At 35.1% G+C, this 24,438-nt stretch overlaps 1 protein-coding gene across 2 annotated transcripts in view; it reads right to left on the minus strand.

Annotated features, from left to right (window-relative positions):
* Window positions 1–5,242: 5,242 nt before the first annotated feature.
* Window positions 5,243–24,438, minus strand: part of mettl15 (methyltransferase 15, mitochondrial 12S rRNA N4-cytidine) — a 45,296-nt gene continuing 26,100 nt past the window's right edge. Inside the window, exons 4-6 of one of the 2 annotated variants that reach the window (XM_058077043.2) lie at window positions 19,331–19,522; window positions 15,286–15,464; window positions 5,243–6,446 (exon numbers count right to left, since the gene is read on the minus strand). In XM_058077043.2, the coding sequence (XP_057933026.2) occupies window positions 6,016–6,446; window positions 15,286–15,464; window positions 19,331–19,522 (802 nt within the window). In that variant the 3' untranslated portion in view covers window positions 5,243–6,015. The remainder of the gene's footprint in view (window positions 6,447–15,285; window positions 15,465–19,330; window positions 19,523–24,438) is intronic. The other variant, XM_058077046.2, reaches the window with a different exon arrangement.

Below are 24,438 nucleotides of genomic sequence, written 5' to 3' on the forward strand. Positions count from 1 at the left end.
TTCAAGGTTGGGCCACCCTTAGCAGCAACAACTGCAATCAAGCGTTTGTAATAACTTGCAATGAGTCTCGTGCAATCGCACGATGCAATAAATCACGCTAAATGCTGCATAGGAGTTGTTGTTCTCAGTAGCAACAACTGCAATCAAGCGTTTGTGATAACTTGCAATGAGTCTCATGCTAAATGCTGCATAGGAGTTATTTGTCAAGGTTGGGCCACCCTTAGCAGCAACAACTGCAATCAAGCATTTGAGATAACTTGCAATGAGTCTCGTGCAATCATGCGGTGCAATAAATCATGCTAAATGCTGCATAGGAGTTATTGTTCTTTGTAGCAACAACTGCAATCAAGCGTTTGTGATAACTTGCAATGAGTCTCGTGCAATCACGCGATGCAATAAACCATGCTAAATGCTGCATAAGAGTTATTTTTCAAGGTCGGGCCACCCTTAGCAGCAACAACTGCAATCAAACGTTTGTGATAACTTGCAATGAATCTCGTGCAATCACACGATGCAATAAATGACGCTAAATGCTGCATAAGAGTTATTGTTCTCAGTAGCAACAACTGCAATCAAGCGTTTGTGATAACTTGCAATGAATCTCGTGCAATCACACTATGCAATAAATGACGCTAAATGCTGCATAGGAGTTATTTTTCAAGGTCGGGCCACCCTTAGCAGCAACAACTGCAATCAAGCGTTGGGTGATACCTTGCAATGAGTCTCATGCAATCACACAATGCAATAAATCATGCTAAACGCTGCATAGGAGTTATTTTTCAAGGTCGGGCCACCCTTAGCAGCAACAACTGCAATCAAGCGTTTGTGATAACTTGCAATGAGTCTCGTGCAATCACGCGATGCAATAAAATCATGCTAAACGCTGCATAGGAGTTATTTTTCAAGGCTGGGCCACCCTTAGCAGCAACAACTGCAATCAAGCGTTTGTGATAACTTGCAATGAGTCTTGTGCAATCTTTGTGATATTATTATATTTTTATGAAAATAATATTTTTAGGATGTTCCACAGGCCGCAAATGGCCCCCGTGCTGCACTTTGGACACACCTTAAAGATAACGGTTGGCGTTTGCTCCAATCAAATCATCCGAATGGATCGGTCATCAACAAGTTGATGCGTTCATGCCGTCACTGTCGCTCGCGGTGTGGTGCATTCGAGTGTCATTTTCCACGGCTCTTCACTCCGTAATTTTAACTGCGGGGTGGAACCGCGGCGTATGACCTCGGCGTTTCACGTCGCTCTCGACTGAACGATGCCCGCACGGGAGCTAAATGGACCACTGCTGTGACTATTGCAGGTTTGTACTCAAACACACCCCGCCGGCGGACGCTAATGGCGGCGAGTGCGGGGACAGGCGGGGGTGATGGAAGGGTTTTCTTCCATTTTCGGTACATCTACGCCGAGCGTGGAGACCACATCCAATCTATCGCCTCATTGGTGTTTATTACAACCTGGTTTTCGGGGGGTTTTGTTATTTCACCAGGACCCTGATTTCAAGGTACTTTTCTAGTCTCATTTTATCCTTCTTGTATATATGCAGTATTGTATTGGAATCAAACATATTTTTGTTATTGGACCAATCAACAGAACCACTTTACATCGTTTATTTACTTCAAAAAATCATATTCAGACATTTTTTCAAAATTTTTTCAACCATTATTTTGCTGTAAAAATAATGTGGAAAAATAAAATAAAAGTATGCAACTTTGCCAATTGGGGGCGGTTGCACGGCGGTCGAGTGGTTAGCGCGCAGACCTCACAGCTAGGAGACCAGGGTTCAACGTACCACTTCCACACAGAATCTGCACCTATTCACTTTAAAGGGGTCTTTGTACCGAGTTGTGGACTCCTATAGAGCCGCTAAACACAATAACAGCACAGAAAGCTTTCTAGATTTTCCAGAATCTGCACCTATTCACTTTAAAGGGGTCTTTGTACCAAGTTGTGGACTCCTATAGAGCAGCTACACACAATAACAGCAAATAAAGCTTTGTGGATCTTCCAGAATCTGCACCTATTCACTTTAAAGGGGTCTTTGTACCGAGTTGTGGACTCCTATAGAGCAGCTAAACACAATAACAGCAAATAAAGCTTTGTGGATCTTCCAGAATCTGCACCTATTCGCTTTAAAAAGGTCTTTGAACTGAGTTGTGGACTCCTATAGAGCAGCTACACACAATAACAGCACAGAAAGCTTTATAGATCTTCCAGAATCTGCACCTATTCACTTTAAAAAGGTCTTTGAACTGAGTTGTGGACTCCTATAGAGCAGCTAAACACAATAACAGCAAATAAAGCTTGATAGATCTTCCAGAATATGCACCTATTCACTTTAAAGGGGTCTTTGTACCGAGTTGTGGACTCCTATAGAGCAGCTACACACAATAACAGCACAGAAAGCTTTCTAGATCTTCCAGAATCTGCACCTATTCACTTTAAAGGGGTCTTTGAACTGAGTTGTGGACTCCTATAGAGCAGCTACACACAATAACAGCAAATAAAGCTTTATAGATCTTCCAGAATCTGCACCTATTCACTTTAAAGGGGTCTTTGTACCGAGTTGTGGACTCCTATAGAGCCGCTACACACAATAACAGCACAGAAAGCTTTATAGATCTTCCAGAATCTGCACCTATTCACTTTAAAGGGGTCTTTGTACCGAGTTGTGGACTCCTACAGAGCAGCTACACACAATAACAGCAAATAAAGCTTTATAGATCTTCCAGAATCTGCACCTATTCACTTTAAAAAGGTCTTTGAACTGAGTTGTGGACTCCTATAGAGCAGCTACACACAATAACAGCACAGAAAGCTTTCTAGATCTTCCAGAATCTCCACCTATTCACTTTAAAAGGGTCTTTATGAAACTTTTCATGTAATTATGACTTTATTCCGGTAATAGTTTGACTTTATTCTCATTAGAACTTTTTCTGCAACTTTATTTGTTATTTTTGTTTATTTTTCACAATAGTATGCTTTTGTTTTTTTTGTGTGTTAAATATTCTTAGAATATGCCGCAGACCACAAATGGCCACAAAGCCGCACTTTGGACAAACAAAGTGATATCAAGTCAACAACAAGGTTACTGGTAAGCAAGTTCACCGAGCTCCCGATCTCATGCCACATCACCGAACAACAGAAAAATGACAATATTCAGTACTTGGTTTTGTCAGTATGAAATACCATGAAAAATATATTTGAATCTATAAGTTAGACCTGATTATAAGTTGCAGGATGAGCCAAATTATGAAGAAAAGTTTTTAGTCCGGAAAATATAATAAAAGTTTTTCGGGACTCGTTGACTCCACAACGATGGTCCACATCGACTTTTGGACCTTTCGACAACAACGAGACACTGAAGAATTCATAATTCATAATTCATACATTCTTCAGGCTGTCAAGAAGAAGCTGCAGTATCTTCTCCTCACGCTTTCATGGTCACAGCGCTTGGCTAACAAAAATCTGCAGTCAGGTGTAGATGAATATTCATTTCCCGGGAAAAAAGATTTATTGTTTTGTGCTTTGGTTTACAGCATATTCGTCTTCTTTTCTTTTTTTTTTATTATTATTTTTTTAATGATATTTTTCGATTTGTTGAAGCATTTGTTCACCTGTTCTGCTCATAGAATTTACCTGACAACTTACTTTGGAGCAGCTCATGCAAATAGAAATACTCAAATTGGAAAAAAAAATGGATACAGCGAAACCTTGGTTAGCATCATTAATATCAATTTGTCACACATAAACGTATGAGATCATAAATCATATTTAGTAAACAAATTATTCATTTCCTACCGTTTATCCTCACAAGGGTCGCAGGGGGGGGTGCTGGAGCCTATCCCAGCTGTCATTCAGTGTCCAAATATTCAGTTTTTCTAATGATACAATCCAGGGGTGGGAAAACTACGGCCCCGGGGGCCACATCCGGCCCGCAAAGTGTTTGAATACGGCCCTGTTTACCTGTTCTTTCCAAAGTATTTCATTTAAACTCAACATACAACCTGGCATAATAATAATAATAATAATAATAATAATAATAATAATAATAATAATAATAATAATAATAATAATAATAATAATAATAATAATAATAATAATAATAATAATAATAAATTTAATTTATAACATACTTCACATCATTTAAAAAAATAATAATTTTAATAAAAAAAATGCGACTTATACTCCAGTGCGACTTATGTATGTTTTTTTTTTTTTTACCAAATTATGCATTTTTGGCCTTGTGCGACTTATACTCCAACGCGACTTATTGTCCGGAAAATACGGTAGTTAAAAATAAATGACCCGCAAAAAATGCGACTTATACTCAGGAGCAACTTATAGTCAGGAAAATACAAGAGTTAAAAATAAATGAGCCGCAAAAAATGCGACTTATACTCCGGAGCGACTTATAGTCCAGAAAATACGGTAGTTAAAACTAAATGACCCGCAAAAAATGCGACTTATACTCCGGTGCGACTTATGTATGTTTATTTTTTTACCGAATTATGCATTTTTGGCCTTGTGCGACTTATACTCCAACGCGACTTATTGTCCAAAAAATACGGCAGTTAAAAATAAATGAGCCGCAAAAAATTTGACTTATACTCCAGTGGAACTTATGTATGTTTTTTTCTACTTAATCATGCATTTTTGGCCTTGTGCGACATATACTCCGCAGCGACTTATAGTCCGGAAAATACGGTAGTTAAAAATAAGTGACCTGCAAAAAATGCGACTTATATTCCAGTGCGACTTATGTATATTTTTTTTACCGAATTATGCATTTTTGGCCTTGTTCGACATATACTCCGCAGCAACTTATAGTCCAGAAAATACGGTAGTTAAAAATAAGTGACACGCAAAAAATGCGACTTATACTCCAGTGCGACTTATGTATATTTTTTTTACCGAATTATGCATTTTTGGCCTTGTGCGACTTATACTGCGGAGCGACTTATAGTCCAGAAAATACGGTAGTTAAAAATAAATGACCCGCAAAAAATGCGACTTATACTCCGGTGCGACTTATGTATGTTTTTTACCGAATTATGCATTTTTGGCCTTGTGCGAGTTATACTCCAACGCGACTAATAGTCCGGAAAATACGGTAGTTAAAAATAAATGACCCGCAAAAAATGCGACTTATACTCCGGAGCGACTTATAGTCCGGAAAAATAAGGACCCGCAAAAAATGCGACTTATACTCTGGTGCGACTTATGTCATTTCTTTTTTTACCGAATTATGCATTTTTGGCCTTGTGCGACTTATACTCCAACGTGACTTATTGTCCGGAAAATACGGAAAAGCCGCAAAAAATGCGACTTATACTCTGGTGCGACTTATGTATTTTTTTTTTTTTTTACCGAATTATGCATTTTTGGCCTTGTGCGACTTATACTCCAACGTGACTTATTGTCCGGAAAATACGGAAAAGCCGCAAAAAATGCGATTTATACTCTGGTGCGACTTATGTATGTTTTTTTTTTTTTTTACCGAATTATGCATTTTTGGCCTTGTGCGACGTATACTCCAACGTGACTTATTGTCCGGAAAATACGGAAAAGCCGCAAAAAATGCGACTTATACTCTGGTGCGACTTATGTATTTTTTTTTTTTTACCGAATTATGCATTTTTGACCTTGTGCGACTTATACTCCAACGTGACTTATTGTCCAGAAAATACGGAAAAGCCGCAAAAAATGCGACTTATACTCTGGTGCGACTTATGTATTTTTTTTTTTACCGAATTATGCATTTTTGACCTTGTGCGACTTATACTCCAACGTGACTTATTGTCCAGAAAATACGGAAAAGCCGCAAAAAATGCGACTTATACTATGGTGCGACTTATGTATTTTTTTTTTTACCGAATTATGCATTTTTGACCTTGTGCGACTTATACTCCAACGTGACTTATTGTCCAGAAAATACGGAAAAGCCGCAAAAAATGCGACTTATACTATGGTGCGACTTATAGTCCAGAAAATCCGGTATTTTAACATCTGATTGCTACCCGAAGTTTTGCTGAGCGCCCTCGAGGGTTGTCTTTCATGTCGCCCTTTTCCGGGGTTATTACCTTTTTTTGGAAACGATTCCAATAAGTATTATCTCCACTTATTTTTCTCTCCATTGACTTGTCCTTCCCTTTGGCTTTTATCCTGGGGTCAAAGTGATGCTGTTCTAGATGAGACAAGTCGGCGCCCCGAAGGAAGCGCTTCACCAGTCGGTCTTCTAACGAGTGAAAAGTGATAACGCAAAGACGTCCACCGGACTTCAGTACCGTCTGGGCAGCGCGGAGACCGGCGTGCAGTTGGTTGAGTTCGTCGTTGACGAGGATACGCAGAGCCTGGAAGGTCTTCGTTGCGACATGCGAAGGTCGCTGGAGTCGGTCTTTTCTGGCGTAGAGGGCAGCAGCAGGAAATGCTCCTTGGGACCGAAAAAAAAAAAAAGTGCAAAACGAATGGACACTTCAGTGCAAACATAACAACAATAAACATAAACCTCGCGTTTACTTCCTGTTTTTTCGCCTGCTTTCTATACAAACTGGTTATAGTATATTATATGTGATACTGTAATACTTAGTATAGTTTTGTGACCCACCCCATTGCGTCATTGACGGTGTTGGGCACGTTACTTTAAAAAGTAATTTGTTATAGTTACTAGTTACTTCTCAAAAAAAGTAACTGAGTTACTTCACTACAAAAGTAATTACTAGTAAAAGTAACTATTGCGTTTATAAACCTTAGCAAATCCTCGTTGCTTACGTGGTTATCTCACCTCCTCCCTTGTCATTAGTTATGATTAGTTACTCACAGGCAGGGGTTTCAAACACGCGGCCCGCGGGCCAAATGTGGCCCGCAGGACACTACTTTGAGGCCCCCGCCTTGATATGAAAGTGTAACGTTAGCGCGGGCCCGCGCAAGTTTGATATGGATGCCGTATGGTATCATGTACCCAGAAAAAAAATATTACGTTTGATTAATGTTCATGTTAAAGGTTAAATAACTGTTAATAGTTATCCTCACTATATGTGTGGAAGTGGTAAGTTTTTGGCTATTTAAGTTGAAAGGAGAATAACTTGAAGGCTTACCGTTTAGGTCGCTAGCGCTCTAGTTTGCGAGTTAGCATGTGTCTCAAGACCCTGCAGTTGCGCAATATGTTGTAAATAAAAAGAGTATAAATGTGACTATAGTCGTGTTTTGTCATGTCTACAGGGCTCTAATAATGCTTTGTTCATTTTAATATGAAAAAAAATAATTTGTCTACCCAACAACTATATGTGGTTTCTTAAGTTTTTATTATTATTATTATTATTATATTTATTTATTACTGATTGATTTTCTTTATTCTTGATTTGTTTATTTATTTTTCATTTTATTTTGTGCAGAAAAATAAAAATTAAGATATTTGAGAATAGTGGAATGTTTTATCAGAGCTTTTATTAAAATATTTACTATTTAATATTTAAAATATTTAATTTAAAATATTTAAAATATTTAACTTAAAATATTTAAAATATTTAATTTAAAATATTTAAAACATTTAATTTAAAATATTTAATTTAAAATTATTAAAAATTATTCTTGATTTGTTTATTTATTTTTCATTTTATTTTGTGCAGAAAAATAAAAATTAAGATATTTGAGAACAGTGGAATGTTTTATCAGAGCTTTTATTAAAATATTTACTATTTAATATTTAAAATATTTAATTTAAAATATTTAAAATATTTAATTTAAAATATTTAAAATATTGAATTTTAAATATTTAATTTAAAATATTTAAAATATTTAATTTGAAATATTTTAATCGGAACCAAAGCACTGAAAAAGTTTGTATATTTTTCTGTTTTTAATAAATGCGTTTATTTTTTGGGTTTTTTTTTTTTTTTTTGGAAAACCTGATGAGGCCCAGCCTTGCCCAGACCCGAGCTCCAGTGGCCCCCCCAGGTAAATTGAGTTTGAGACCCCTGCTCACAGGTATACCTCACTCTAGTAAAACTACACCTTGTACAGAGAAATACTGCATGGGACGTCTCCAGAAGCAGTACAACATTTATACATGCAACTTGTTGTTAACCTGAAAAAACACTGCAAAATAATTTCATATTTTTATGGGCCCCGGACAAAACTGAAAAACGCCACCCAGATGGCAACTCTTGACACGTGATGGCAAAATAAAACAAGTGAATAAACGGTCGGCCTTAGCAACCGGCACTTGTACGCTAGCGCTAATGTATTTATAATCATTAATGCTGCAATGAGTCAACCACCGATGGCAACAAAAGTGCGACTGATCTTATTTAACGACACGTGCGGGTCACTGAATCCAGGGAAGTGAGACGAGAGCAGGTCCTGCGGGTCCGTTCGGTGTCTTCGGAGTCTCAATGGCGAGCAGATGGACGGCGGACATGGTGTTGACTGGCGAATGTGTCACTAAAATACTGAAGCCGGCGGAGCCAAATGGTTCTAATTCATGAATGCCGTGTTCTCGTTTTTCAAATGTGTTTTTTTTGTTGTCTTTGGTGTCAACACTCACAATCTGCCCCTTTATTTCGTCTTGGAGATGTGATTTAGCCTTAGAGGAATAGAGCAGAAGTAGCCTAGCGTTACGGTTTCCTTCAGGTACGCTAGCGAGCCTTGATAAAAATGCACAAAACTGCAGAATCTGCACCTATTCACTTTAAAGGGGTCTTTGTACCGAGTTGTGGACTCTTATAGAGCAGCTACACACAATAACAGCACAGAAAGCTTGATAGATCTTCCAGAATCTGCACCTATTCACTTTATAAAGGTCTTTGTACCGAGTTGTGGACTCCTATAGAGCAGCTACACACAATAACACCACAGAAAGCTTGATAGATCTTCCAGAATCTGCACCTATTCACTTTAAAGGGGTCTTTGTACCGAGTTGTGGACTCCTATAGAGCAGCTACACACAATAACACCACAGAAAGCTTGATAGATCTTCCAGAATCTGCACCTATTCACTTTATAAAGGTCTTTGTACCGAGTTGTGGACTCCTATAGAGCAGCTACACACAATAACACCACAGAAAGCTTGATAGATCTTCCAGAATCTGCACCTATTCACTTTAAAGGGGTCTTTGTACCGAGTTGTGGACTCCTATAGAGCAGCTACACACAATAACACCACAGAAAGCTTGATAGATCTTCCAGAATCTGCACCTATTCACTTTAAAAAGGTCTTTGTACCGAGTTGTGGACTCCTATAGAGTAGCGACACACAACAACAGCACAGAAAGCTTCATAGATCTTCCAGAATCTGCACCTATCCACTTTAAAAAAGTCTTTGAACTGAGTTGTGGACTCCTATAGAGCAGCTACACACAATAACAACACAGAAAGCTTTATAGATCTTCCAGAATCTGCACCTATTCACTTTAAAGGGGTCTTTGTACCAAGTTGTGGACTCCTATAGAGCAGCTACACACAATAACAGCACAGAAAGCTTTCTAGATCTTCCAGAATCTGAACCTATTCACTTTAAAAAGGTCTTTGAACTGAGTTGTGGACTCCTATAGAGCAGCTAAACACAATAACAGCACGGAAAGCTTTCTAGATCTTCCAGAATCTGCACCTACTCACTTTAAAAATGTCTTTGAACCAAGTTGTGGACTCCTATAGAGAAGCTACACACAATAACCGGCAAAGAAAGCTTTCTAGACACACAATAACAGCACAGAAAGCTTTGTGGATCTTCCAGAATCTGCACCTATTCACTTTAAAGGGGTCTTTGTACCGAGTTGTGGACTCTTATAGAGCAGCTACACACAATAACAGCACAGAAAGCTTGATAGATCTTCCAGAATCTGCACCTATTCACTTTAAAAAGGTCTTTGTACCGAGTTGTGGACTCCTATAGAGTAGCGACACACAATAACAGCACAGAAAGCTTTGTGGATCTTCCAGAATCTGCACCTATTCACTTTAAAGGGGTCTTTGTACCGAGTTGTGGACTCCTATAGAGCAGCTACACACAATAACAGCACAGAAAGCTTGATAGATCTTCCAGAATCTGCACCTATTCACTTTAAAAAGGTCTTTGTACCGAGTTGTGGACTCCTATAGAGTAGCGACACACAATAACAGCACAGAAAGCTTTGTGGATCTTCCAGAATCTGCACCTATTCACTTTAAAGGGGTCTTTGTACCGAGTTGTGGACTCCTATAGAGCAGCTACACACAATAACAGCACAGAAAGCTTGATAGATCTTCCAGAATCTGCACCTATTCACTTTAAAAAGGTCTTTGTACCGAGTTGTGGACTCCTATAGAGTAGCGACACACAATAACAGCACAGAAAGCTTTGTGGATCTTCCAGAATCTGCACCTATTCACTTTAAAGGGGTCTTTGTACCGAGTTGTGGACTCCTATAGAGCAGCTACACACAATAACAGCACAGAAAGCTTGATAGATCTTCCAGAATCTGAACCTATTCACTTTAAAAAGGTCTTTGTACCGAGTTGTGGACTCCTATAGAGTAGCGACACACAATAACAGCACAGAAAGCTTTGTGGATCTTCCAGAATCTGCACCTATTCACTTTAAAGGGGTCTTTGTACCGAGTTGTGGACTCCTATAGAGCAGCTACACACAATAACAGCACAGAAAGCTTGATAGATCTTCCAGAATCTGAACCTATTCACTTTAAAAAGGTCTTTGTACCGAGTTGTGGACTCCTATAGAGTAGCGACACACAATAACAGCACAGAAAGCTTTGTGGATCTTCCAGAATCTGCACCTATTCACTTTAAAGGGGTCTTTGTACCGAGTTGTGGACTCCTATAGAGCAGCTACACACAATAACACCACAGAAAGCTTGATAGATCTTCCAGAATCTGCAACTATTCACTTTAAAGGGGTCTTTGTACCGAGTTGTGGACTCCTATAGAGCAGCTACACACAATAACACCACAGAAAGCTTGATAGATCTTCCAGAATCTGCACCTATTCACTTTAAAAAGGTCTTTGTACCGAGTTGTGGACTCCTATAGAGTAGCGACACACAACAACAGCACAGAAAGCTTCATAGATCTTCCAGAATCTGCACCTATCCACTTTAAAAAAGTCTTTGAACTGAGTTGTGGACTCCTATAGAGCAGCTAAACACAATAACAGCACGGAAAGCTTTCTAGATCTTCCAGAATCTGCACCTACTCACTTTAAAAATGTCTTTGAACCAAGTTGTGGACTCCTATAGAGAAGCTACACACAATAACCGGCAAAGAAAGCTTTCTAGAGCTTCCAGAATCTGCACCTATTAACTTTAAACGGGTCTTTGTACCAAGTTGTGGACTCCTATAGAGTAGCTACACACAATAACAGCACAGAAAGCTTTCTAGATCTACCAGAATCTGAACCTATTCACTTTAAAAAGGTCTTTGAACTGAGTTGTGGACTCCTATAGAGCAGCTAAACACAATAACAGCACAGAAAGCTTTCTAGATCTTCCAGAATCTGCACCTATTCACTTGGTCTTTGCACCGAGTTGTGGACTCCTGTAGAGCAGCAATTTTTTTTATTTTTAGCCTGTTTTTGTAAATAATTTTAATGCCAACCATTTTTGTGTCGTATGTGTTGTGGTGCGACGCCTTTCACGAAAAGGCTGTTTTTGTTAGGAACTGATATTTTCCTGAAACTTACCTACGTTTGACTGCTGAATACAAAATAACGGTAAAAGGTAGAAACAAATGTTAGTTTTCTGATGAAAGACGAAGTTGGTAGGTGTGCTCGGTGAAAATCGTGAAAAACGTTTGATACTGAAGGGGTAGTATTTTCGATAAATGGCCAGGATTTAATGAATTAATGTCTATTTAAGTGATTTCAAATATGATTTCAGGATTATAGAAGTATTTTTTTTTTAAATTATTCAGAGGTTGCGACGACGTAAAGCGGTCTGCGCCGGGGCCTATATAAAAGGCCTTTAAGAGAAAACAGCAATAAATAGAGAAGTGAGTGATGTGGCATTTTCTCGCCTCCTGCACTAAACAGCCTAAGGTGTGAGTCATACTGCAATCAATACAACGCCTGCACAGAGAAGGGCCGGCCCAGCCCTAGTCTGGCCTCACCGAGCCATGTGTTCTCTCGCTCTCGCTCTAATTCATCTTTCAAAAGATCCCGGAGACACATCCGTGGAGAAAAGCGGAGATTAAGTAGAGTGGAAAAAAAAAACAACAACACAACAACAATAACAATGTGTATACACTGAAAAAAAACAAACTTCCGATACTGAATGTTACTGTTGTGGACTCCTATAGAGCAGCTACACACAATAGCAGCACAGAAAACTTTCTAGATCTACCAGAATCTGAACCTATTCACTTTGAAAGGGTCTTTGTACCAAGTTGTGGACTCCTATAGAGCAGCTACACACAATAACAACACAAAAAGCTTTATAGATCTTCCAGAATCTGCACCTATTCACTTTAAAGGGGTCTTTGTACTGAGTTGTGGACTCCTATAGAGCAGCTACACACAATAACAACACAGAAAGCTTTGTGGATCTTCCAGAATCTGCACCTATTCACTTTAAAGGGGTCTTTGTCCTGAATTGTGGACTCCTATAGAGCAGCTACACACAATAACAGCACAGAAAGCTTGATAGATCTTCCAGAATCTGCACCTATTAACTTTAAAGGGGTCTTTGTACCAAATTGTGGACTCCTATAGAGCAGCTACACACAATAACAACACAGAAAGCTTGATAGATCTTCCAGAATCTGCACCTATTCACTTTAAAGGGGTCTTTGTACTGAGTTGTGGACTCCTATAGAGCAGCTACACACAATAACAACACAGAAAGCTTTGTGGATCTTCCAGAATCTGCACCTATTAACTTTAAAGGGGTCTTTGTACCAAATTGTGGACTCCTAGAGAGCAGCTACACACAATAACAACACAGAAAGCTTGATAGATCTTCCGGAATCTGCACCTATTCACTTTAAAGGGGTCTTTGTCCTGAATTGTGGACTCCTATAGAGCAGCTACACACAATAACAGCACAGAAAGCTTGATAGATCTTCCAGAATCTGCACCTATTCACTTTAAAGGGGTCTTTGTACCAAGTTGTGGACTTCTATAGAGCCGCTACACACCATAACAGCACAGAAAGCTGTCGAGAGCTTCCAGAATCTGCACCTGTTCACTTTAAAGGGGTCTTTGTACCAAGTTGTGGACTCCTATAGAGCAGCTACACACAATAACAGCACAGAAAGCTTTATAGATCTTCCGGAATCTGCACCTATTCACTTTAAAGGGGTCTTTGTACCGAGTTGTGGAGTCCTATAGAGCAGCTACACACAATAACCGGCACTGAAATTGCTGAACAATAGGAACAACACCAGAGCCAAATTTCATAATTTCCTTGTCAGCATTTTTTTTTTACCCGCTTCAATCAGGACCTGTGCTGTTGCCAATAAGCAGAGGCAGTGGTATTGTGTTGAGAGGGAATCAGACGGGTGCTCTTACTCACACCTGTTCTCCCAGGGTGGCGCTGACGCACACGCTGGTGCTCTGCGCGCCGACTATTGACTGCAACGTTTCAATCATCCTGCACCTCCCATCTTGGGAAGGCATGTATACACAAAGTCGTGGGAAAAAAATAAACAATCGTACAAAGAACAGCGATGGCATTGTTACATACATACATACGTACATACGTGCATACATACATACGTGTGGTGTGTGAGATTGTGTGTGTGTGTCTGTGTTAGCAATAACGTCACGTGTGTGTGCATGCATATTAGAAGGAAGACAAGAGAGAAAGAGACGTAACACCAGATGGAAAATAGAAACTATAGCTATAGTATTGAAATTTAGACTATATGGGAGTTTTTTTTAATTATTATTATTTATTATTTATATTTATTATTATATTATATATTTTATTTTATTATTATAAAATTATTGTTGTTATTATTTATTTTTTATTATATACATTTATGTTTCTAGCACATCTTCCTTGAAAGAGAAAAGGAATCTACAGTATTTAAATGCAGACTATATGGGAGTTTTTTTGTTTTATTATTATAATGATATTTATTATTATATTATATATTTTATTTTATTATTATAAATTATTATTATTTTTTATTATATATATTTATGTTTCAAGCACAGCTTTCTTTTTTGTTTTATTATTATGTTTATATTTATTATTTTTTATTATTATTTTTTTTTATTTTAATATTATACAATTATTGTATATTTTTAGTTTGTTCATTATTATTATTATTATTATTATTATTATTATTATTATTATTATTATTATTATTATTATTATTATTATTATTATTATTATTATTATTATATACATTTATGTTTCAAGCACATCTTCCTTTAATGAGAAAATGAACCTACAGTTTTTAAATGCAGACTATATGGGAGTTTTTTATTATTATAATTATATTTATTATTATATTATATATTTTATTTTATTATTATAAATTATTATTATTTTTTATTATATATATTTATGTTTCAAGCACAGCTTTCTTTTTTGTTTTATTATTATGTTTATATTTATTATTTTTTATTATTATATTTTTTTATTTTAATATTATACAATTATTGTATATTTTTAGTTTGTTTATTATTATTATTATTATTATTATTATTATTATTATTATTATTATTATTATTATTATTATTATTATGTACATTTATGTTTCAAGCACATCTTCCTTTAATGAGAAAATGAACCTACAGTTTTTAAATGCAGACTATATGGGAGTTTTTTATTATTATAATTGTATTTATTATTATATTATATATTTTATTTTATTATTATAAATTATTATTTTTTTATTATATATATTTATGTTTCAAGCACAGCTTCCTTTTTTGTTTTATTATTATATTTATATTTATTATTATTTTTTGTTAGTTTTTTATTATTCTTATTATTATTGTTATTATTATTATTATTATATACACTTATGTTTCAAACACATCTTCCTTTAAAGAGAAAAGGAATCTACAGTATTTAAATGTAGACAATAGGGGAGGTTTTTCTGTTGTATTATTATATTTATATATATTATTATATTATATTTTCTATTTTATTATTATAAAATTTTTATTATTATATACATTTATGTTTCTAGCACATCTTCCAAACAAAGAGTGTACGTGTATGTGAAAATTCCCATGGGGAGAAGAGCTTTGAACGCAACTTGTGTTTTCTTTCTTCGCTACAGCCTTGAGGAAGCCGTGGGAATGATGGGGGTTCACGTGTGGCTACCTGCGACCACGCTGGCCAGCTGCTGGGTCCGGGTGATGGGGCGGACGCGGCGTGCTTCCACGATGGCTGAAGCTATTTTCCCGGCGTGCCTCTCCTCCCCGTATGCGGTGAGGATGGAAGCGAGAGCCTGTCGATCTAAGGTATTCACCACGTCAGCAGCACAGGGCATGTCGGAGAACCTACGCACAAAAAGGGAAGACCAATTAAAGTCGGCGACGTCACGCCCTTGCTGACAGCAGTGGATCCTGCCGTGAGTGACATGCAAAGCTTTATGGCTGACAGACAGCCGGGAATGCAACCATTTGGGAGGGATGGAGAAGAAGACGGCTGGTGATGCTGTTATGTTATGTTAGCTGGGATGCCGCACATACTGAAATGTAAACCACTTATGAATATGATAACATATATACATAAACATATTTCCATTATAATGCACATTTCATTTCATGGAATATCAAAGTGCACTCAGATTACGAGTGCATTATGCTAATAATAATAATAATAATAATTATTATTATTATTAATAATAATTATTATTACCAATTGTTATTATTAATTATTATTATTATTAATTATTATTAATGATAATTAATAGTGATAATGAATAATAATAATAATAATATATATGATAATAATATAATAATAATGATAATTAATTAATTATAAACATTAATTAAATAAACATTAATATACAATAATAATTATTTATGTTTAATAAATTAATATGTATTTATTTTTTATAATTACAATTATATTATTATTATTAAAAAATAATCATAATAGTAATAATAATAATAATTATATAATAATAATAATAATAATAATAATAATAATAATAATAATAATAATAATAATAATAATAATAATTGTTATTATTATTATCATTATCGGTATATTATATAATAATAATCATCATAATAATAATAATTGTTATTATTAATAGTAATAATAATATATTATTATTATTATTATTATTATCGGAGATTATCATATTATATTATTATTATTACTATTATGATGATGATGATGATGATTAGTGACAAATTATTATAATTATATAATTATGATGATGATGATTATTATTATTATTATTAATGACATGTTAACATAAGTTCCCTTTAACGGTGGGAAATTTTTTGATGGCTCTTGTAGCAAGACCAGTGTTATTTGCAGTGGCATTTCGTATTTCTATATGTGATTAAATGTGATTAATTGTGAGTTAACTATGGACAAAAAAGTGATTAATCGCGATCAAAAATTTTAATCGATTGATAGTTTACGTTTATTTTTTTACATTATTTATTATTTATTATTTAAATGTGATTAATTGTGAGTTAACTATGGACAAAAAATGTGATTAATTGCGATCAAATATTTTAATCGATTGACAGCGCTAGATATTAGCAAAAAAAATTTGGCTTATATGGGCCTGCATCCCGATCAGAATCTTAAGACCGGTTGAAAAATTGCAATATTTACATTTTGCGTTATTGCAATTTATTGTAAACAAGCAATTTTCAGTTTTGGCATCCCAATTCAGACATGAATGCGGAAAAGCTCCCCTTCTGACATAAAGAACTATCGGATAGACTCAAACCCAAGAGTCTGTGCTAGTCTGTGCTAGTCTGTGCATCGCGTATGTCCACAGTAGCGCATAAATGCCATACATATTAAGGAGCCACATTGTGAGTTATTCAAATGGAAAAAAATAATAATAATAATACACATGTATGATTAGCCTGTAATTAGCTTGTGATGACACGGCGCACTGAACTCATTAGCCCTAACCACACTACTTATCAGCAACAACCTTGGATCCCACTCTGTATTCACCGCCAACCGCAACACAGAACCAAACAAGGCCTCCTCAGGGCCTTGAACGCTGATACAGTTCCCATCACAAGTTTAGATACGTTCATCATAGACTCCACCGTCTTGCTAAGTTTGGTCATTTAAGGATTGATTAGAACACCATAACCACGTTTACATGAGGAGTTTTTCCGTTTTTCCGAATGACTTTTCCGAAAACAATGGTACACATGGAAAAGGAATATTCCAATCTCTTGTCTACATGCGCCGCTATAATCAAACAGAATAGTCAATGGGGCATGCCCAGTAAAACGTCAACATGTTACGTCATAGATGAGCATGCGCTGAAGGAACCGGCCAATCTCGTAACGCCGGGTCAATCTCTCGGTTTTTGTCTTTCCAGTCAGAAAGACCTTTGGTAAAGACCTGGAAAGACCTTGGTCAGTCAGAAAGACCAAGACCGAGAGATTGACCGGGTCAATCTCGTAACGCCGGGTCAATCTCTCTGTCTTTGTCTTTCCAATCAGAAAAAGCCTTTGGTAAAGACCTGGAAAGACCTTGGTCAGTCAGAAAGACCTTTGGTAAAGACCTGGAAAGACCTTCGTCAGTCAGAAAGACCTTTGGTAAAGACCTGGAAAGACCTTTCGTAAAGATCTGGAAAGACCTTTGGTAAAGACCTGGAAAGACCTTTGGTAAAGACCTGGAAAGACCTTTGGTAAAGACCTGGAAAGACCTTTGGTAAAGACCTGGAAAGACCTTGGTCAGTCAGAAAGACCAAGACCGAGAGATTGACCCGGTCAATCTCGTAACACCGGGTCAATCTCTCGGTCTTTGTCTTTCCAATCAGAAAAAACCTTTGGTAAAGACCTGGAAAGACCTTTGGTAAAGACCCGAAAAGACCTTGGTCAGTCAGAAAGACCTTTGGTAAAGACCCGGAAAGACCTTTGGTAAAGACCTGGAAAGACCTTTTGGTAAAGACCTGGAAAGACCTTGGTCAGTCAGAAAGACCTTTGGTAAAGACCTGGAAAGACCTTTGGTAAAGACCTGGAAAGACCTTGGTCAGTCAGAAAGACCTTTGGTAAAGACCTGGAAAGACCTTTGGTAAAGACCTGGAAAGACCTTGGTCAGTCAGAAAGACCTTTGGTAAAGACCTAGAAAGACCTTGGTCAGTCAGAAAGACCTTTGGTAAAGACCTGGAAAGACCTTTGGTAAAGACCTGGAAAGACCTTGGTCAGTCAGAAAGACCTTTGGTAAAGACCTAGAAAGACCTTGGTCAGTCAGAAAGACCTTTGGTAAAGACCTGGAAAGACTTTTGGTAAAGACCTGGAAAGACCCTTTGGTAAAGACCTGGAAAGACCTTGGTCAGTCAGAAAGACCTTTGGGAAAGACCTGGAAAGACTTTGGTCAGTCAGAAAGACCTTTGGTAAAGACCTGGAAAGACCTTTGGTAAAGACCTGGAAAGACCTTTGGTAAAGACCTGGAAAGACCTTTGGTAAAGATTTGAAAAGACCTTGGTCAGTCAGAAAGACCTTTGGTAAAGACCTGGAAAGACCTTTGGTAAAGACCTGGAAAGACCTTGGTCAGTCAGAAAGACCTTTGGTAAATCACGTGATACCGACTTTTCTTTCCCTTTTTGGAATAACTCCGTATTGCCAGTTTTTCCTTCGTCCGGTCTTGGAATTTATTTTGGATTTTTCTATAAAGTTTCTATAAAATTTCTGAATTTTCTATAAAGTATGCTAGCCAAAACCTTTAACTTGACAAGACCAAACCCTATTAAGACTTTTTAGCGATATGATTTACAGCAGCTGGTAATTTCTCTCTGGCAGCATCAAATAACGAGTCTGCCAGCAGTTTTTGGATCGGCCAAAGAACCCGGTGAAGCTCTGAGGAGAATTACAGATTGACACAAGTTGGGGGGGGGGGTCTTTTGGAACCGTTTCCAAGACCATCAGCACAAATAATGAAGTGTTCCCACTTGGATTTGCCGACAAGGTTCTGGAAGAAGGAAATTGTCTTTGAAGTGGCCTTTTATTGTAGCCAGGCTAAGTCGCACCTGTGAAATAATCATTCTGTCTAATCAGTATCTTGATATGCCTGCCACAAATGCGACGGCGTGAGTGGAATACATTAAAACATTTGGGAAAATCCAAGGAATAGTTGCAGATTCTGGAAGATCTAGAAAGTCCAAAAGTCAATATAAAAAGACGGGAAAATAATAACATAATTGTGTCACCTGTCTCCATCCATCCTCATGTCTAAAGGTCCATCCTTGCTGAGTGAGAAACCTCTCTGGGCCTGATCCATTTGCATCGAAGAACAACCAGCATCCAACAGGACGGCGTCAATAGTACCCGCTTTTACGTCGACGCCCGAAAGCAGCACTTCCAGGTCACTGAACCGTCCAAGTAATGGTTTCACACGGCCTCTACAGAAAGAGAAAATCTTACGTTAATTTTTATGGGGCTGCACGGTGGTCGAGTGGTTAGCATGCATGTCTCACAGCTAGGAGACTCCGGGTTCAATTCCACTTTCGGCCATCTCTCTCAGATTCAGTTCAGAAATTGATATCCCCTTGCGTAAAAATTTGATGCAATTATCGTTGTCGTTTACCATAAACAGATTTCCCCTACTTATATGTATTTCTAACTGCGATTAATTGTGATTAATTCCGAGTTATTGTAAAAAAAAATACCTTCTGATGCAAAACAAAAACATTTTTCTGCATACAAATTACATAAAAACAGATTTACTGTTTAGTGTTACCAATTCAGACTTTTCAAAATATTGTGAAAATTAATAAATTATAATAAAACTATACTACTAAACTTATAACACTTATAACTATAAAATGATAACTATAAAATAAACTAAAAATAAACTTATAGAAAAATAAAATTGTGTAAATTAATACAACTTTTTTTCTAGAAGCTCTCTCTTGCTGTATTTGTTATCCCTCCGGAAATTAATTAATTAATTAATTAATTGATTTATTAATTAATTAATTTTGACTACAGTCAAAATATATTGAAAAGGCCATCTCAAGCATTTACAGCATAAGAATTAATAAAAACAATGAATAATATATCTGACTATAGGGGTGTTATTTTGTGTTTACCGGTCTCTAATCATGTAAAACCCATATTTAGACAACGAAAATTGGTTTTCTATGCCCTAACCGTAAAAATTATACAGCTTATTAACAATCCTATAAAGTGAAAATAAATGTTAAAAATTATGCTATAAACGATGGACGATTTTATATATATATTATATTTATATTTTATATATATTCATATTTATTTATATTTTATGTATATATATTTTTTGCCCACGCGCAGGTGATGATACCTTCTATTTAAAAAACCAGAAACGTCTTCTAAATCACGTTTTGCAACCGTGAAGGGTTTAAAAATATGCAAAACAGTTACATAACATTTGTAAATTATTAACTTCTTTATGTGTCTTAAGACATAAATGCCTTATGTAATGTCTTATATTATTAAAAAGAACACTTTCCACTGGTGTGTGTGTGTGTGTGTGTGTGTGTTAAGGTCTCAGTGTGGACTTGTAATTGCTTAAGAGTTGGGACTTATTTACGGTCGTAGCACCCAATATTTTTTGGCGGTGTGTTACACCCGCAAAGGTAATAAACCATAAACGTAATAAACCATAAACGTAATACAAATGTGCAGCTTTGAATGTAATAATGTAATAATAATAATTTGCCTACTGCAAACGTAATACTGAATTTCCTATGTGGGAAAGTGAAAAACTGTAAAGGTAATAACTTCCCGCAAATGTAATATACCAAAAATGTGCGTTTTAGTTACAGTATATTATTGTATGTGTAATTTTGTGTGTATATATGGGGAAGAAATAATAAAATAAAAAATAAAAAATAATAAGAGTAATAATAATTTTCTTAAAACAATTGCAATTATCACAATTATGTTATCTTTTTAATTTAAAATAAATTATAATAATTAAAGATGTATTTAATGTATTCAAATGATACTCTTTGAATAATATTTTTTCCATAAAAATAATTTATTATCTTGTTAAAATCCTCAAAATGACATCTACAGCTTCTCCCTCTTTAAAAGAAGAAAGAACAAACAAAAACAACCACAAAGATCATTATTTTGTGTCATATTACATTTGCGGGAAGTTATTACGTTTACAGTTTTTCACTTTCCAACATATGTAATAATTTCTTGCAAATATAATAGTTATTACATTTGCAGGAAATTCAGTATTACGTTTGCAGTAGGCAAATTTTATTACGTTTGTGGGAAATTTATTACATTTGCAGGAAGTTATTACCTTTACAGTTTTTCACTTTCCCACATATGTAATAATTTCCTACAAATGTAATAGTTATTATATTTGTTGGAAATTCAGTATTATTTTTGCAGTAAGCAAATTTTATTACATTTGTGGGAAATTTATTACATTTGCGGGAAGTTATTACCTTTACAGTTTTTCACTTTCCCACATATGTAATAATTTCCTGCAAATGTAATAGTTATTACTTTTGCAGGAAATTCAGTATTATGTTTGCAGTAGGCAAATTTTATTACGTTTGTGGGAAATTTATTACATTTGCAGGAAGTTATTACCTTTACAGTTTTTCACTTTCCCACATATGTAATAATTTCCTACAAATGTAATAGTTATTATATTTGTTGGAAATTCAGTATTATTTTTGCAGTAAGCAAATTTTATTACGTTTGTGGGAAATTTATTACATTTGCGGGAAGTTATTACCTTTACAGTTTTTCACTTTCCCACATATGTAATATTTTTTTGCAAATGTAATAGTTATTACTTTTGCAGGAAATTCAGTATTACGTTTGCAGTAGGTAAATTTTATTACGTTTGTGGGAAATTTATTACATTTGCAGGAAGTTATTACCTTTACAGTTTTTCACTTTCCCACATATGTAATAATTTCCTGCAAATGTAATAGTTATTACTTTTGTTGGAAATTCAGTATTATTTTTGCAGTAGGCAAATTATATTACGTTTGTGAGAAATTTATTACATTTGCGGGAAGTTATTACCTTTACAGTTTTTCACTTTCCCACATATGTAATAATTTCTTGCAAATATAATAGTTATTACATTTGCAGGAAATTCAGTATTACGTTTGCAGTAGGTAAATTTTATTACGTTTGTGGGAAATTTATTACATTTGCGGGAAGTTATTATGTTTACAGTTTTTCACTTTCCCACATATGTAATAATTTCCTACAAATGTAATAGTTATTATATTTGTTGGAAATTCAGTATTATTTTTGCAGTAAGCAAATTTTATTACATTTGTGGGAAATGTATTACATTTGCGGGAAGTTATTACCTTTACAGTTTTTCACTTTCCCACATATGTAATAATTTCCTGCAAATGTAATAGTTATTACTTTTGCAGGAAATTCAGTATTATGTTTGCAGTAGGAAAATTTTATTACGTTTGTGGGAAATTTATTACATTTGCAGGAAGTTATTACCTTTACAGTTTTTCACTTTCCCACATATGTAATAATTTCCTACAAATGTAATAGTTATTATATTTGTTGGAAATTCAGTATTATTTTTGCAGTAAGCAAATTTTATTACGTTTGTGGGAAATTTATTACATTTGCGGGAAGTTATTACCTTTACAGTTTTTCACTTTCCCACATATGTAATATTTTTTTGCAAATGTAATAGTTATTACTTTTGCAGGAAATTCAGTATTACGTTTGCAGTAGGCAAATTTTATTACGTTTGTTGGAAATTTATTACATTTGCGGGAAGTTATTACCTTTACAGTTTTTCACTTTCCCACATATGTAATAATTTCCTGCAAATGTAAGTTATTGCATTTGCAGGAAATTCAGTATTATGTTTGCAGTAGGCAAATTTTATTACGTTTGTGGGAATATATATATATATATACATATACGTATATATGTATATATATATAGTCAGAGCAGTCGTGTTGAAAATGCTGGCGCTCTTCACAAATCATGCCAGAAATACTCCCTTGTGTTGACCTGCTCGGTTCCGTTACCTGCGTCACTGAGGCCTAAGACAAGATGCTGATTGATTGCTTTCAGCAGGGGACCAGTGATGAAAATATCTTCAATCCAGTGAAGGGAAAGAAGAAAAAAAAAAAAACAAAAACAGGGGAGGTTATAAACATAGAACACGCAGACACGGAGGCTGGTGCTCAAGTGCTTGTTGTTCATATTTTCGATTGATGCTACCTCAGTTCACCTAAAAAAAAAAAAAATTTTTTTAATGTCCAAAATCTGTCCGCATGTTGACACGTCCACAAAAAGAATATGCAATTTTTCGGGAAAAATAACCAAGTTGAAAAGTCAATTTAATAATGTATTCTGTTAGGAGTCAATACAAGCAATTGCAATGCCAGCTCTGGAGAGAAAGGTTACCGTTCATTTTAGTGAAAAGATCCGTTCGTTTCAGTCAATCGGTCGTTAGCCTGTGCATAAACCCGAGTCGGTTTGTTCGTTCGTGTTCACGTTCGTTCTGACTCAACGTCAAACGTGTGATGACGTACTGGCGTTAAACCGACCCCCCCCCCCCAGTCCGATGATGCGATTGCACTGCCCTTTTAATATGACATTATTGTAGGAATAACAAAAAATATAAAGTTTTTAATGGTTTTTACGATCTTAAGGTGCATTAAAAACAATAATATTTATATATGTATATATATATATAATATATATTAATATATATATAATTATTATATTATTTAGTTATTATATATAACACACACTATTTTACACTTAGATTTTTTTATATTTTTTATAAATATAAATATAAATATAAATATAAATATAAATATAAATATAAATATAAATATAAATATAAATATAAATATAAATATAAATATAAATATAAATACACACTATTTTGCACTTGTAATTCTATAATTCTTTATATATATATAATATATATAAATATATATATATATAAAAGAATTATAAAATTAATATATATTAACACACACACTATTTTACACTTTTGATTCTTTTAAAAAAAAAATATATATATATATAATTACATTATACAAGGTTGTAAATATATTAATATATATATAAATATATATCATATATATATAAAATAATTATAAGTGTAAAATAGTGTGTCTGTGTTAATATATATTTAACACACATACACTATTTTACACTTATAATTATTTTTTTATATATAGATTTATACATATATATAGATTTATAAATATATATATATTTTTTTAATTTTATTTTTAAATATATATTCTGCCCCCCCCCCCCCGCCCCGCGCAATTTTGTTAACTCAACGTGACCCACA

The sequence above is a fragment of the Doryrhamphus excisus genome, linkage group LG1 (assembly GCF_037039965.1).
Source record: "Doryrhamphus excisus strain RoL-2023G ecotype Guam linkage group LG1, RoL_Dexc_Guam_v1.1, whole genome shotgun sequence".
Classification (NCBI taxonomy): domain Eukaryota; kingdom Metazoa; phylum Chordata; class Actinopteri; order Syngnathiformes; family Syngnathidae; genus Doryrhamphus; species Doryrhamphus excisus.